At 43.6% G+C, this 17,903-nt stretch overlaps 1 protein-coding gene across 1 annotated transcript in view; it reads right to left on the bottom strand.

Annotated features, from left to right (window-relative positions):
- Positions 1 to 17,903, bottom strand: part of ORC5 (origin recognition complex subunit 5) — a 162,812-nt gene that overhangs the window by 20,183 nt on the left and 124,726 nt on the right. The window contains exon 14 of the mRNA XM_006137544.5: positions 1,084 to 1,196. Coding sequence (XP_006137606.3) covers positions 1,084 to 1,196 — 113 coding nt within the window. The remainder of the gene's footprint in view (positions 1 to 1,083; positions 1,197 to 17,903) is intronic.

Consider the following 17,903-nt stretch of genomic DNA (forward strand, 5'->3'; position numbering starts at 1 on the left):
TTATTGCAAACGGCATACTTTTCATTTCGTCACATGGATGACAAATCTAAACAGGTGTTAAATCACTCTGCCTTTCATATCTGAAGGCCAGATGAAAAAAAAATCCAGGAAGCTGAAATATATGTCAGGAACATTGTAAAGTACATTACATATTATTGGTAATAAAGGTTGTCTGTCAACTTTTAAGTTCAAAAAATATGAACAGGAACATAACACCAAGTATACATGTTGTGTCCAAATATATTTATAACTGATTTAGACCAACTGACATTAACTGAGATTTTACAATGTATTCATCTCAATACATATGGATTCGTTGGGGGCCATAAAAGATAGATATTGCCAAATTACCTGGGGGGCCGTATTAAACCGGAACACGGGCCGCAATTGGCCCGCGGGCTGGACTTTGGACATGCCTGATCTAGACCAGTATCCTGTCTGTCGACAGTGGCCAATACCAGATGCCCTAGACAGAGTGAACACAGCAGGTAATCATCATGTGATCCCTCTACTGTCATCCATTTACAGACAAATAGAGGCTAAGGACACCATTTCTACCCATCCTGGCTAACAGCCATTGATGGACCTAACCTCCATGAATTTATTTAGCTCTTTTTTGAACCCTGTTAAACTCTTAGTCTTCACAACACCCTCTAGCAAGGAGATCCACAGGTTGATTGTGTGCTGAGTGAAGAAAAACTTCCTTTTGTTTGTTTTAAACCTGCTGTCTATTAATTTCATTTGGTGACTCCCTAGATCTTATATTATGGGAACAAGCAAATAAGTTTTCCTTATTCACTTTTTCCACACCAGTCATGATTTTATAGATCTCTGTCTTATCTCCCCTTAGTTTCCTCTTTTCTAAACTGAAAAGTCCTAGTCTTTTTAATCTCTCTTCATATAGAACCTGTTCCAATCCCCTAATAATTTTGTTGCCCTTTTCTTAACTTTTTTCAATGACAGTATATCTTTTTTGAGATGAGGCAGGAAACAGTATAAATGGTTAGACAAAGAATTGGTTTTGAAATCTAAACCTTCTATGAAGGTCAGAGCATGCAATTAAATGTTATTTAACATTCTTACCTTGCAATTGCCCTGATGAAGTCTAGAGACACAGTACATTTGTATTTTGGTCCATCAAGCTGGTCATCATGGCCAACCAATGTTAAAAGCTGGAGTGTCACAAGAGAGGTGATCTGGAAAAAAAGACATCATGGAAACATTTACTTTTGCAAATAGGAATAACAAAAATCACATTTTCATTTGTTACCGACATAACTTTTGCAAGGCCACCTAATATTCCATATTTAATAAAGATGTTCTATGTTTGGCTGAACTTTCCCATTGACTGTCACACTTTTCTGAAACCAGCTGACTCAGGAAGAGAGTAAATTCATATGACTAGGTTTGCAGTAGGAGTAGCCTTATATATGGGTTGAAACCCAGGAGACTTCATATCTTGTTACCCTGACATTTTTCTGAATAAATACTTCTACGTTTCGGTTACCTCCCTGCATCGGCATTGTCTAAGTCTTGACAGACACCTAAGACATACACCAAGTTCATTTTTCTCACATGTGGAGATCACCTTTTGAAAATTTCACGCTCAGTTTGATACCCCAGAATCCACTGTGCCAGATTATAACACCTTTCACACAAACTCACTGAATCATCCTACCCTGCCAAAAGAAAGAAGCCCTAAGGTTGGAAGACAAGATGAAAGGTCCTGAAGATCATGTGGTAAGCAAGGCACCTATCACCTGGGAGTGGGCTTGGCAGGAAAGAGAGATGTGTGTTTTTGTGCACATATGAACACATCCTGAGAGACTGATCAGTATGCACAGATGGACACTTCTCTCTCTTTTCCTTTTTGCAAAAGATGATCTCTTAGGAGAGTTGGATGTATATGTATCAATACATGCATATATATAGACATACACATGCACATACACTATGCCATTAGAGTCTTGATGGTTTCAACACTGGGGAAGGTATACACCATAATAAATATAGGGAATACACTTCTCTACTTTCTGTAAATGGTGCCCAAGCACACACTAAAATAAAGGAAAGGAATGACTGGAGACTAGAAAAAATGTGAATAGTGAGACAGACAGATAAGGCAGAAAGAGAGGGAATAACAGAAAAGTGGAAGTATAAATGTAGGAAAAGAATGACGCTGTGAGATAAAGAAGAGAAAAAGACAAGAAATGCACAATAAAAATACATTTAGTTTAAAAAAGCTCATGAAGGCTATTTGTGTTAAGTGTGTGCTACTAGCACCCCAGGGCTGCAGTCAGAACCTAGTTTCACTTGTGTCTGGAAATGTACAATTAGGGTATGTCTACACCGCACGGCCATTTTGGGATACCAGAATCTACATGTCTACATAAGCTGCCCGTTATTTCAAAATAATTCAGGCATGCTATTTCTCCATCCCAGTAAACCTCATTGCATGAGGGATAAGGTCTTGAAAGAGCATATTATTTAGAAATTTGGCATGGTGTAGACACACCAAGTTTCAAAATAAGCTATTTTTAAATAGTTTTGAAATAAGATACGCAATTTGCATGGCACAAATTGTGTATTTTATTTTGAGTTTAGGGTGTTTTGTAGACGCACCCTTACAGAGAAGAGACAACCCCTGTCATAAAGAGCTGATAGGCTAAGTTCATACTGTTATTTACAGGTTTGTTTTATTTAAATAGTCCATATTTTGGCTATTTTGTCCTTCTGACTCCAAGATGGACACGATGCAAAAAATTTATTTGCCCCAGAAATCTGTGCAGGTGAATTCACTGATCTGTGTTCTATTAATATTGCTTGATGCTGCAGAGCAAGCTGGGTACCAGTCACAGGATGAAAACTTTTTACTCAGAGCTCCAGAGACTTTTTGATGACTATCAGGACTCTGCTGAGGGAAAAGAGAGAAATGAAGGACCCGTTATCCTCTCTGCCATCATCTGGGATGACAAGATGATGTGCAGACAAAGATAAAACTATGCCACCATCTGTAGCCTGCACTCCATTACTGTTTGCTCAGGCTTTGCTCTTCCTGTCTGGTTCCTTTCTGTCAGAGTTACTGCTGGGTGAATTCTGTGCCTAAAAATTAAAAATTCTGCATATTTTATTTGTCAAAATAACACAACATAATCACTCCAGTTTTAATTATTTTAGTAATTTATTTCAAAATGCCTATCAACAAGTATGCCAACAATACAGACAGCAGCAAAAAAGTTTCCCTTAACAGTAAAGTGTTAATGAAATCTCCAACAGCCCAGTTCTAGCTGAGGAAGGGAGAGTTTGAGGAGATTGTGTGAGACCCCCGAAGCACAGATTCCCACACTCCCATATGCTCAGAGTCCAGCTGGAGAGTACTCCCTACCCCACACCCCCTTCTTTCCAGAGTTTAGCCTGGGGGCACACCCTATTCCAGACACCAGTCTCCCCAACCTCACAGAGCCCAGTTGCAGGGCAGCCCCCAGCCTAGACACCAGCCCCACCCCTACAGTGCCCAGCCAAAAAGCAGCCCCAAGATACCAGCTCTTCCCTCCTCATACAGCACATCTGTGGGGCAGCCCTCAGCCCAGAGCCTTTACTCCTTTAATGTCCTGCTGGTGGACATGGTGTGGTACAGCCCTGCCTTTCCTCATCCTTTGCCAGAACTAACTGGCTCTCCCAGGCCGGCCCTCTTCCAACCCCGGAGAATGAGTATCAAAGACTGGGCAACCTCCAGCCTGACCAAGCTGAGTGTTCTGCTCTCTGCATGCTAGGCTCTGCAAAGTCTAGTGGTCCCTACAAACAGCCAAAAATTCTGCAGGGAAATCAGGGAATTCTGCAAAATTCTGCATTCTGTGATGGCACAAAATTCTTTCAGGAATACATAGTGCATTGCTGCAGCACTTCCAGAAAGTGTTCCCCTTCCCATCAGAAATCAAGGAGCACAGGCTGAAGGCAGTAACACTTAGTGAAACAGAGAGAAATAACAAAAGAATACTGAGGGTATGTCTACACTACCCCGCTAGTTCGAACTAGCGGGGTAATGTAGGCATACTGCACTTGCAAATGAAGCCCGGGATTTGAATTTCCCGGGCTTCATTTGCATAAGCCGGGCGCCGCCATTTTTAAATCCCGGCTGGTTCGAACCCCGTGCCGCGCGGCTACACGCGGCACGAGCTAGGTAGTTCGAACTAGGCTTCCTAGTTCGAACTACCATTACTCCTCATTCCACGAGGAGTAACGGTAGTTCGAACTAGGAACCTAGTTCGAACTACCTAGTTCGTGCCGCGTGTAGCCGCGCGGCACGGGGTTCGAACCAGCCGGGATTTAAAAATGGTGGCGCCCGGCTTATGCAAATGAAGCCCGGGAAATTCAAATCCCGGGCTTCATTTGCAAGTGCGGTATGCCTACATTACCCTCCTACTTCGAAATAGGAGGGTAGTGTAGACATACCCAGAGAGAAGTGTGATGAAGGAAAAAGAGGACAGTGGTGAAGATATGCACAGTAAGATAAGAGCAGTTGGAATATATTATTGGCCATGTGACCAGGATAGTGATGGTGTCTGCGAGATGAGAGAGGCTACCAACATTCCTGTGCATTGGCAGAAATGATCTCCCAGGCTGAATCTTCCACCTGCTCCTTTCTGAGAACTGTGGCAGCACGGCACCAATATATTTCTCCTTTTTGCATTTGTGCTTTGTTTTTTCATTCCTGCCCTAGTCAAGTGGTTCACCAATCCTGACACATCTTCTAGAAATGCCTTTTTGGAGGCAGCAGTTCCTGCGTGTGGCTCATCTGAAACACTTTTTTCCTTTCCACCTCCCCCACCCTCTGCGTCAATCTTTATCTCCACACTTACTTTTTTATCCTCTTTTCCTCGTTTTCCCCTCCATCCATAACAAAAAAGGTTATCCTGGGTGGGTCAGACCATTAGTCTAATCTATAACATCCAGAATTTTATAATCTTCTATTACATCAATTCTTAATTGTCTCTTTTCTACACAGTACAATCTCTCTTTTTAATTCTCTTAAAGAAGGTATTCCTTAACTCCTAATTATTTTTGTTGCCTCTGTATGTACCATTCTCAGTTTTAATATCTTTCTGAGACGAGATGACCAGAATGGCACTAGTATTTAGTCTGGGCGTATCATGGATTTATACAGCAGCATTATAATATTTTGTGCCTTATTATCTTCACTTTTCTAATAGTTCCTAACCTTCTGTTAGTTTTTTTTGACTGCTGCTGCATAATGAACAGATGTTTTCAAAGAGCCATCCACAATAACTCAAAGTTCTTCCTTGAATGGTAACAGCTAATTTAGACCCTATCATATTGTATGTTGGGAACATTTTTTCCAGTGTCCATTACTTTGCATTAATCAACACAATTTCCTCTGACATTTTGTTGCCCATTCCCCCAGTTTTGTGATATTCTTTGTAACAATTTGCAGACAGCTTTGGACTTAACTGTCTTGTGCTGTCTGCAAGCTTTGTCACCTCACTGTTTATTCCCCTTTTCCAGAATATTTAAAAAAAGTTGTATAGCACAGGTCACAGCATAAATCCTTGGGGAACCCTGCTACTTACCTCTCTTCCCTGCGATAACTGACCATTTCTTTCTATCTTTTAACTAGTTACTGATCCATGAGAGGACTTCCCTCTTATCCTATGATTGTTTGGTGAGAGACCTTCTCAAAGGCTCTTGAATGTCCAGGTATACTATATCAACAGGATGGCTTTTGTCCGCATGCTTGATGAGTCCCTCAAAGAATTCTAATAAATTATTGAGGATCTTTTACAAAAGGTCTGTTGACTCTTCCCCAACATATTGTGTTCATCTGGGCATGATAATGTTGATGGTACAATAATCTCAATTAATTTGTTAGTAACTGAAGTTAGGAATTACTGACTGGGGGGGGGGGGGGGGAGGAAGAGGGGAGGAGGCAGAAAGGAGAGAAAAGGAAAGGAGAAAGTGTTTCAGATGAGCCACACACAGGAAATGCTGCCTCAAAATGCCATTTCTGGAAGATTTCTGGATTGGCAAACCATTTGACTGAGGCAGGAATAAAGAAAAAAACATAAATGCAGAAAGCAGAAACGAACAGATGGGAGTTTCAACCTAGGAGACTATTTCTGCAAATGAACAAGGATGTGCTAAAAAAATTCATCCTGAAGTCCAATAACCCAAAATGAAAATCCTCATTTGTCCTGTTTTGTTGATATACATCACAGCAGAGTGAGGATATCAGAATGTATGGTATAATTACTTTGGCCTTATTTTTAAAAAAATATCCTGATTGCTCTGCTGCCTCCTCTCTGTGATGCTTTGTATTAAGGAGGAGAAAAAAAGATGATCCTACTTGCCGGGAGATGACAATGCATCATGGTACAAAGACATTCCATTGTCCATGATTTGACCAAGCAGAACATACACAATGGAAACAGTCCCACATTTCAAAAGAAAAATGTTAACAAGTCTGTATGTGAGTAAATACTAACACACTTCTTACATAAGAGTGAATGCCTGCATTGGATAACTACATGCAAACTGAAACAACCAAGAAAGTATTTAACTACAGTAAATGTACGTGAAAATAAGCAATGGAAAGTGAAAGAAGCCTTCCAAACCTTCCTTACTGCTTAAAGTTACACCCCAAAATTGGTTACTTTAAAATATTATTCTAATCTTCTTTGTATTTCTTCAGTCCGCTAGGTCTGTGGTGAGTAAAACCCAGGGTCACTAGGACTGAAGCAAAGTTTATAAATAAGTACAACTATTTATTTTTGGTTTATAACGTATAACTACAGTGACCGTATATTCTGAACCAAAAATAGGGACACCTTAGCCACACCCCCTGACCATTAGGCCACACCCACCTGCCACAGGAAGTCCCTCCCCTGGGGATATTACTTTCGGGGTCAAGATGTACATACTGGAAGTAAAGGGTGTCATGTGACCCCTCTAAAAACTCCTCCCACTGTCCTCTACCAATAAGGACAGGTTTGGGAACTATAGGAACCTCCCATGTAACTATACTGCAATTGCATTAACCCTGACCTCAGACCTAGGGTCTCAGGATACCGTGGCACTAGGGGTCCTACATCAATTCAAGATGAGATCTAGGATCCAAGACCAATTATTTTGCAGTGTAGATGCAGCCCCATCTGACTCGGGGCCTGGGAATCATACAGAACTATCCAACAAATTCAAGGGACAACTTCCTTAGTCCTTTTAATTGGAACTGGTAAACATCATCTGTTAACAGGTAATCAGAGGGGGCAGGAGCAGCTTCCCACCTGCTGCAGGCAGGGGGCTACTTCATCCCCTCAGAGGGCCTGCTGCAGACAGGGGTTGCTCTTGTCTGGAACTGCCCCTGTCTGTGGGGAACCTGGAGTTCCAGCCGGCAGGGACTGAACTAGTGTCCAGAGCAGCTTCTCTCCATGGGGAGTCCAGCTTGCTGTGGACAGGGACTGCTCGAGAGGGGGGCTGAACCTAACATTAACTGGTTAACTGATGAATGGGAGTTTACATCCCGTGAGATGTCCCGCAACTGCATTTTTTGATGTTACTGAAAAACTACCAAGTGTCCTGTGTTTCCACAAGCCAGAATGACAATACTGAACTAACCATGACAATTACAGGGTGGAGAAGACCATGTCACTAACCCTCACTACCACATCTTGAAAGTTATATTTCCTATGGAAGTCAATGGGGCTGGGCTATTTTATATGTAAAGCTACTGAGAAATGTACATGTCAATACTACAATGGCAATGCCTATTATGTAAATAATACCTAATATTAATTGCCAAATGATACCACTTCCCAACCTGCTTACAAAGGGTCTGATCTAATTTAAACTTTAAGCTAGGATTGGGCCCAAAGCAATTTGTTGATATTACCTGAGACGATCCAGTTAACATTTAGTCACCCTTCAAAAATATATGGGACCAATCAGTAAAAGCCCCAGTGCTTGGTAGAAGCGATCGCTTAAGAAAATGGAGACACTTTGAATTGACTTCTTCTGACAGCAGTGCTTCCTCTCACTGGATGTGGGGTCTTTAGCACAGGTTTCACTTTGTGTGTCAGAAGACAGTAAACTTCCGATAATCCGGCACCTTTAGGACCCAGGGGGTGCCGGATTATCAGATATGCCGGACTATCGGAAGGGGGGGCTATGAGGGGTCTAGGTGGGATGGGGGGATGCCACCCCAAGCCCCTCATAGCCCCCCCTTCCGATAGTCCGGCTCTGCTCCAGGTGTCCCTGATTCAGCCGCTGCTGGTCAGTTTCAGCAGCGGCTGAATCGGGGACGCCTGCAGCAGAGCAGCTGGAGTGCTGCCGGGTTGGTCCAGTAGTGCCGACCCTTGACGCTGCGCGACCAACCCAGCAGCACCCCAGCTGCTCTTGGGGACACCAGGGCCAGAGCAGCTGGGGTGCTGCTGGGTTGGTCCCGCAGTGCCGTTCCTCAGCTACTGGACCAACTCGGCAGCACCCCAGCTGCTCTGCCCCAGGTGTCCCCAAGTCAGCTGCTGCTGATACTGATCAGCGGCTGACTCCAGGAAGCCTGGGGCAAAGCTGCTGTGCCCCGGCTTCCTGGAGTCAGCCGCTGGTCAGTTTCAGCAGCGGCTGAATCCAGATGCCTGGGACAGAGCAGCTGGGGTGCTGTCGGGTTGATCCGGTAGCGCCAACCCTTGGCGCTGTGAGACCGACCTGGCAGCACCCCAGCTGCTCTGTCCCAGGTGTCCCCAAGTGAGCTGCTGCTGAAACTGATCAGGGGCTGATTCCAGGAAGCCGGGGCAGAGCAGCTCTGCCTCGCACTTCCTGGAGTCAGCTGCTGGTCAGTTTCAGCAGCGGCTGAATCGGGGATATCTGGGGTGCTGCTGGGTTGGTCCCGCAGCCCCGAGGGGCAGCGCTACGGGACCTACCCGGCAGCACTCCAGCTGCTCTGCCCCTGGCTTCCCCGATTCAGCCGCTGGTCAGTTTTAGGAGCGGCTGAATCAGGGAAGCTGGGGGCAGAGCAGCTCCAATGGTCCAACTGCCCGGAGCACTTCTGGGTTCTTGATGGTGCCGGACTATCAGGAGTGCCGGACCATCGGAGTTTTACTGTAATTCAGAAATATGTTGTGTCAGTTAACTCCATGCAGGTCTAGATAATGTGCAGCCCAAAGAGAACAAAGCTCCTGAAACTGGAAGTCAAAACATCTCACCTCTTTACCCAGCTTACAAAGGGCTTGTTCACCCAGACACACAAGTCATAACAACCCCCTCTGTAGAGACAGGACACATCTTGCCTCTCTATGGATGGGCCATGTGTTTTTACCAGGTATCTTAACAGGTTGTTTATATCATCAACTGCTTGGATGAGGAAGACTCACAAAGACTCTGTCCATCATCCACACAGGAATGACACAGTGATTTCACTGCTGTAGTAACAGACCTGATCTCTCTGTGGGCTCTTGTGGAGCATCAGGGAGTCTGCGGCAGTCTCTTGCGGAAAGAGGCCAGGGGTGCCTCTATTTCAGTGGTTCTCATACTTTTTGGCCCATGACTCATTGTAAACCTTCCTGGAGACCACCAGTCAGTAATGGAAACTCACTGCTAAGTACACAATTACGCTCAAGCCATTTTGCTAGTGCTGCAGCTAGGGAGAACAGTTTAAATTATTAAACAGATGAAGCGTTTTAACATGTTAGTTTATCAAACATCATTTAAAATAAAGTAAAATATTAATTTATGTCCACTACAAAATGTTCAATGTCTTCTTATTTATGGCAGGGGTAGGCAATCTTTTTTGGGTCAGGGACCACTGACACACAAAAAAATTAGTTGGGGATCACAAAAGTGAGAAGCAAAAATACACCTCCAAAAACCTCCAACCTACACTGAAGTGGACCCCTGCTTGTGCCCCACAAAGCCCCCTCTGCCAGCTTCTGCCCCATGTCCCTAACTGCCAGTCTGTGCCCCACAGACAGAGCCACCTTCTGCCAGCCTCTCCCCCATGTCCCTAACTGCTAATGCTAATCTGTGCCCCACAGAGTTCCCCTCTTCCAGTCCCTGCATCCCTGACTTACTGCCAGCCTGTGCTCCACAGACAGAGCCTCCCTCCATAAGGCTCTCTCCCATGTCCCTAATTGTCAGTCTGTGCCCCCAGAGAGAGCTCCCCTTTGCCAGCCCCTCCCTATGTGACTGACGAACTACTAGGTAGGAAGTAGGGTGTCTGGCCAGGGGGAAGGAGGAGGAACAAGAGAGGGTGCGGTGTTTGGCCAGGAAGGAGGGTGCAGGATCAACTGTGGACAAAGGAGCAGGGTGGGGGTAGGTGACTGGCTGGGGGGAGGGTGCAGAAACAACAGAGGGTGTCAGCGCAAGCTGGGGATGGGGAGTCTTGGGCGGGGGAGAAGGTAGTGAGTGAGGGGGATTGAAGTGTGGGAGTCTGGGCAAGGGGGAGGGGACTCTTACCTGGCTTCATGCCACCTGTCAGTAGGGAAAACTTCTGCACAGCTTGCTGCCATTCACCCAGCAGGGTGGAGAGGGGGAGGGAATTCAGCCCTTCCCTCCCCCATGCTATGGGCAGCCCATGCAGCCACAAGGCTGAAGCACCAGCTTTGGTTTCCCATTAAGAGGAGTGGGGGAGGGATGGGAAGAGATAAGATGAAGAAAGCCCCCACCCGCCAGACCCAGCTCACGGAGCACTGTGCACTGCCGCACCGCCAGCAGAGTGGTAAGGGGTGGGGGAAGAAAGAGTGGCCGGGCACAGAGCACACCGGCAGAGCCCGAATGTTCCCTGCTCTGCAGCACTCCAGCCGGGCTCTGTGCGGTTCCTGCTGTGACTCCCAGGAGTGGCTCACCGGCTCCAACCAGCATACCTCCTCCTCTGACAGCGGCGGTGGCTGCTGTACAAAAAACAAGTGGCCACCTGCAGACGGAGGAGGCGGCGTGGCTGCACATGGCAGAGGCAGTCTCACAGCGGGAGGGAAGGGCCACGCGGTGGGGATGGGGTGGGGGGGTGTTTGTCTTGCTGGACAGCAGCGCGTGCTGCACTGGAGCTCTGAACACTGCATGCCACCGGCAGTGGCTCTGGCTGCCCACACAAAGCACTAAAGGAGCCGTTTATGTTCTGGGTGGAGGTGGGGAGTTGTTGCTGCGCTGTGCTAGCACTAGGTGTCTGCGAGGGTGTCCCAGAGAGGGGGGGAAATGGTGGTGCCATTTGTAACCAGGTCCGAACGGGTTTTCCGGGATATTTGCCTCCTTTATCGGGACACCAGGACAGAACTTTTAAATCCGGGACTGTCCCAGAAAAAAAGGAATGTATGGTCACCATATATCATATGACAATACAAGTCTGAAAATTATTACTGCTTCATTTGTTCCCACAAACCTGAATGCTGCACAAATTATCATAGGTTTATAAATTATGTTAAAGGCAGCTAATTCACAATCTCTTTCATTAGTGTCTATAGCACTTCAGAAAAGTAGAAATATATGAAATTACTTAAATTCTAATTTGTAAATCTCTCTTGTTTCAATTTAACGGCACTCCCCCCCTTACCTTTAAATTTGTTATTTTATCAAATCATTTAAGTTTAAGTCAGAAGACTACATTTTTCTACATTCTTTACTTAATCAGGTCTTTATTCAGTCAATGAACAAGCATAATAGAGTAATCTGTTATTACAACTGCTATTTTACACCCCAGTACACCATTATTGGCTAATCATTTTTGCAGGATATGCTTGCAGCTGGTCTCTTACATTTAGAGACTACCAATGAAAGGAGGTCATATCCCACAGAAGGAATGGCATGAGGCTTATAAAAGCTTCCAACAAACACACCATAAGTCTTGATAGCTTGGAGCTAGACCCATCTAAATATTATGTAGTATGAAGAAATCAAAAATGACCCTGCTGCTGCATTACAAAAGTTCCAGTGCTGCATTATTAAAAAACTGTGACCAATTTCCCCATCTCTCATCAAATATTGTATGTTGAACAGAAGAACAATATTGTAAAATTTCTTATTAAACCCTCAGCCTGTAAATTAGAAATAATGTCAAGCTGGACACCAAGTTTCTGATTAATGTTTTAAGTTTAATGTGCGACAAATGTTGAGTATTGAGAGTAAAACATTGTTTACCAGATCAACTGCAGCCCTCCAACTATGCTTCTTCCCTGAATTCTCAGTCTTGAAAGTGGGTCAAATGCACGAGTCAAAACTCATTTTGTAGTGAATAATAAATAGTCTAGTAGCACCTTAAAGCCTAACAAAACATATAGATGGTATCAGGAGCTTTAGTGTGTGTGTCCACGAAAGCTCACGATACCATCTACATGTTTTGTTAGTCTTTAGGGTGCTACTAGATTATTTATTGTTTTTTAAGTTTTTACAGACTAACTTGGCTACCCCTCTGACGCTTTTGTAGTGAATGTTTAAAAACTGGGTTATAAACCTACAGATTCAAGTTCTGACACTATACTTAAAAAGCAAAGGTAGATAAGCCTGCTATTTCCAATTCATGCAGAGCAGCAGTCACAGATTCCAAACACTAAAGATACAAAACTGCGAGGGTACATCTAGACTGCAGGCTTCTTTTGGAAGAAGCGGAAGAGATCGTCTGAAAAAACTTCTTCCGAAAGAGAGCGTCCACACTGCCAAAGCGCATCAAAAAAGCAATCTGATTTTTCGAAAGACAGCATCCACACTGAATGGACGCTATCTCGCATTTAAGTTGTGATTACTATGAACCGAGTGCCCACCAGGGCACCTGTGCTTTTTCCTCTTTCCTCTTCTTCTGGAAAAACTCCTTCTTTCCATACATGCTTTTTTTTCCAAAGAACTCTTTCAGAAAAGGCATTCTTCCTCAGAGTGAGGTTTACCAATGTTGGAAAAACCCTGCGTTCTTTTGATTTTCTTTCAAAAGAATGCAATAGCAGTGTGAACGTAAGTGAAGTTTTTTTGGAAAAACCCTGCAGTCTAGACACACCCTAAGAGAATGTGTAGCTCTAAAGAAATCAAGGTATGAAAACTGTAAATTACAATTAAGCAACTTCCTTTTTTCCCCTCACATGTTTCTTCATAGCTCTCAACTCCTGAATACTAGCAAGGAGCAACCATTAAGAAATGAAGAGTTGCAATAACTAAACAAACACCATCCTACTAAACTGGGCATCCAATTGCCCTTCAACTCTAAACAATAAAGCTTCTAGAAAGTGTGCATTGAGTTTCTAGTGGCAGCGTGGCCAATATCTGTACCAGAGTCAGGCAGACAGATGAACTACAGGCAGTCCCTGAGTAACGCGGATCCGACTTATGTCGGATCCGCAGTTATGAACGGGGCCCTTCCTCTCCCTGGTCTCCAGCAGACCAGGGAGAGGAAGCAAAGCGGCGGAACACGCGGGCAGCGGACAGCCCAGACCAGGGGGAGGGGGAGCAGAGCAGAACAGAGCAAAGCGGCGGAGCACGCGGCCAGCTGACAGCCCAGACGCGTCTGGGCTGTCAGCTGGCCGCGTGTTCCGCCGCTTTGCTCTGCTCTGCTCTGCTCCCCCTCCCCCATGTCTGCAGACCAGGGGGAGGGGGAGCAGAGCAGAGCAAAGCCGCGGAGCCCGAGGGCAGCAGGATAGCCACAGCACGTCTGGGCTGTCCCGCTGCCCGCGTGTTCCGCGGCTTTGCTCCGGACGCCTGTGGTACAGCAGCTGGGGTGCTGCCGGATGGTCCCGTAGTGCCGCTCTGGGCGCCACTGGACCAACCCAGCAGCACCCCAGCTGCTCTGCCCCGCCCCAGGTGTCCCCAAGTCAGCAGCTGCTGAAAATGACCAGTTGCTTACTATAGGAAGCCCCTACCCCGGGCTTCCTGGAATCAGCCGCTGATCAGTTTCAGCAGCGGCTGAATCTGGACGCCAGTTCCAACTTACATACAGATTCAACATACAGATTCAACTTAAGAACAAACCTACAGTCCCTATCTTGTACGTAACCCAGGGACTGCCTGTACTTTTAATACAGATGACTGAATTTTAATGCTGACTCTGTATGGGTCATATTCTAAATATTCAGCAATGCATGTGAGAATTGCATGTGAGCATGGATAACTACTCCTTGAAGATTACTGGGGTGAAGAAAGTTGGAACTATTGAGGTAGTTGCTAGGCAGGATGACACAGGAAACAATATAGGGATACTGATGGCATGAGGATCTATCATCCTCATTTTTTTATATATCCATTAAGTAGATGTGTACAAATGCCAAGTCCCACATAGTGATCTCCAAAAGAATATGTAGGCGATGTCCTAAAATGTTTTCATCCTAAACAAAAACAAAGCCACTTTACCAGCTAACAGATATGGAATCTAAATTTCCCTGGATCAGAATACAGAGTGGTAAAAAAATATCTGGAGGATGATGGTCTGAACCAAGTGAAACTCTGCAAATTTATAACTAAACTGATGGTGGATCAGTCATTAAAAACTGCATTTCACTCACTCTTCTCAAAGATCTGACTAGAATTCAAAATCAAAATAGCAAAAATGAATAATAATAATACTTAGCTCTTATATTGTGCTTTCTAAAAGTCCGCAGATTTCACAATTTCCTTAATGGCAGGCAAATTTTTTAAAAAAACAAACATGCTGCTAAAGGCTCAGAGAGTGATTTCATTAGCACAGCGTTGTGATCCCATAGAAAAACATTCACCAGTTCTTAAAGGAATTTTGTGAAGATAACATGACCAAACAAAGTGGTCCTATCTGCTGCATGATGACATGGTCATGGGGCCAACAAATACATGTTGTAGCTAGTTCAAGATAAATTATGTGGAAGCATTCAGGCCTTGAATAATTTTTCTGCCAAGTTTGTGAAATGTCATGAACAGTCACTATATTTTTTCACCCAAGGCCATCACTTTCTCACTTTGCTGGCAAAAAAGACATTGTTGGGTTTTCGGGCAGCATAAGTTTCTTTCATTCACCATTATCCTCATCCTCCCGCAGTTTCCCCAGCCAAACACCATCTACTAGTTCCCTCACTTGTGCAAACAATATAATTCATATTATTGCTGGACTGCAAAATATCAAATGGTTGAGCTTTTTCCCCAAATAAAGGTTTAAGCACCTCTGCTAGCTAGTAAGCCATTCCCTGAAATGCCAGGCGGTCATTAAGGATACGTCTACACACCAGGGTTAAACTGGGAAAAAGCTATGCAAATTGAGCTAAGTCAATTGCGTAGCTTATTTCAAAATTAGGAGCATCTACACAGCACTTATTTGGAAATAGAGCACTCTTCCTCCAAATTCCCTTACTCCTCGTACAATTAGGGTTATAGAAGTTGGAGTAAGAAGTCCTCCAGCTTGACAGTGCTTCAACGTTATTTTGAAATACCTGCCTGCTGTGTAGACGTGGACTAAGTTATTTTGAAATAAGGGTGCTGTGTAGATGTACCCTTAGAAACAAGTGCTTCGCTGGATAGAAGTGTTTATGTCCAGGAACCTATATGGAAGAATCTTCAGTAAGCCTGTCTCAAATGACAGAGATTAAAGAACTGATAGGCAAAGGTTGAAAACAGAACAATCTAGGCAGACCAACCTGGCTGCTTTTCGGTGAGAGGCTAATCCAGGAGGCCCACAACTTGTGGCCACCCGAGTTTCAACCCCCCCATACTTACAACCATTTTTGTAAGTGTGGAAGGGGCCGGAAACCCCTGACTTATGTCCTCAGCCTGCATTTACGATGGCACACAACACCTATTGTAAATGCGGTTTTGACTTACAATGCCCCCGACTTGCGATGCTTGCCCCAGAACCAATTGCGTCGCAAGTCGGGGGCCTCCTGTACCAAAAAGATATGGATGACTGAGTCCAATTCCACAAATGAAGTACTATATGCACCAACAGATGGAGCATAACCTGTATACATATGAGAAATAGGTGGCAGATGGTCTTGAAGCATCAAAACAGAGTGACTACCACACCTGAATACCTAAGTGTCAGAAATTTTAATGTAATGGGAAGCCAGATGTGTGATGATAAACTGATGCAACAATATTTTGCTCCTGACAGTCTTCTACTGTGGTTTTCTTGTGATTAAGGTATAGAAATAGAAACATAGACTCTTTCTGATAAGTTTTTTCAAAGTAAGTAAAGAGAAAAGATGTCAAATGGACAGAAAGTAGGGAAACAAACCCCTGTCACCGCATAGCTCTTATAAAAGGGCTAACTAGTAAAAAGGTCTAACAATCTCTAGTGTGTTAATTCCAAAGCAATGAAATCCAGCCACTGAATCTGTGATTCTCAAATATGGTTAGGTAGGGGCTCAGAAAAAGTCATTCATACAGGGACCTAAATACACTTTCCAAAATCTTACGTTACCTGATTCTTAATACCCTCCATTAACCTGAGGTACTTTAGATTAATCTAATGCAGAGAATTTACAGTTCCTGAGGCTTACTTGATGCACCAGACACAGAGAAGAGATAGAGATTTAAAAAAGAGCAGGGTGGTAAACCTGTAAGTGCTATAGTGGCTGAAAGACAACTGACATCAGTTTGTACATTTCGGGGTTCTGAAATCCATGAAACAGTAGCAGAATGTACCATATGCAGAGAGGGGAAAACAGATATGTGTAACCCTTAAAACACTTTGGAAGTTCTGTCTGAGTCTTGTTCCCAAAATTAAGACAAAAGAACAGGAATACATCGCAACTTGTATTTTCAAAAGAAACAAATTCAAATTACTGCTATCCTTAGATATATTGCTATCTACACAATGCAGACCTATAGCTTAGCACTTTGTGTAAATGTAACAGTGAAGTGGGACTCTTTTGGTGACTCCTTCTGTGAGCACGTTTTGAAACCCTGTTAAAGGTATGACATTCTGATTTACTCACAGGGCCAAATATAGCTCATGAATTTAAACTCTAGACATATGAGAGGTGATAGTCACATTTTAGATACAGGGAAACTGAGTTATGACAGAAACATTCCTGTGACAGTCACAGAGGAAGCAGAAAGCAATGTTTTGTGTTACATTATTGTTTTGGGGTTACTAATAAAGCTTATTCCGAGGAAGGGAATGTGTTTGGATGTTAACATGGAGTTTGTGCATTGCTTGGAGTCTGGGGACTTGCAGCTTTAAATGTAATAAAAGGTTCCTCTTAAAATGTTCATATTCTACAATATCTTAATAAGGTGATAATGCTCTTTTATAACTGTATCTGTGAAAAAAATCACTATTTCAAAAATTCAGGTAGTATAAATCTTGGCAAGTAATTTGTTTTCAAGCAAAAATATATATATAAAAAATCCACTTTTGGACTGAAATAAATGAAATGCCAAAGTAACTGTGCCTCATAGCAAAAAAAAAAAAAAAAAAAAAAAAAAAATCAGTTCTCAAAGCTTTTTCTTCGTGGCATTTATAGCAGCGGCTCTATTTCATTATTGCTAGAGTTTGGAAAAAACATCTGGTGAGAACAGACTTGAAAGTAGCCAGAAAAACCATGTGGGTGATTTTAAAAAGGACATTTATCAAGAACATTTTGAACAAAAGAAATTAGAAGAAATATTCTAAGGCTAATTAGAAAAGTAAAACTGTATTTAGGATTGTAGTTATAATTTAGTCTAAGGAGAAAAGATCACCGTAACAGTAAAATTATACAGGTACTGAAATTTTCTAAAAGGGTAAGTTGGGAAGTCTGGAGTAGAATTCTTGACCTTCAAGTCATAATGAAACAGGTGTCACAGCTACATTGAAATCCAACAAGGACCACATTTCCCGTGAAATGTTGTGTGAGAATAATCCTTGAAAAGGAATAGTGTGTGTCTGAGTGGATAGATTATCAAGGGTTAGGAGTTAAGAATAGCAAGTGGCTCAGGATGGCATCCTGAAAGGAACGGACCTTCGGGAATTCTTATAAGCTCCA

The sequence above is a fragment of the Pelodiscus sinensis genome, chromosome 1 (assembly GCF_052426305.1).
Source record: "Pelodiscus sinensis isolate ZL-2025 chromosome 1, ASM5242630v1, whole genome shotgun sequence".
In the NCBI taxonomy this organism is placed as follows: domain Eukaryota; kingdom Metazoa; phylum Chordata; order Testudines; family Trionychidae; genus Pelodiscus; species Pelodiscus sinensis.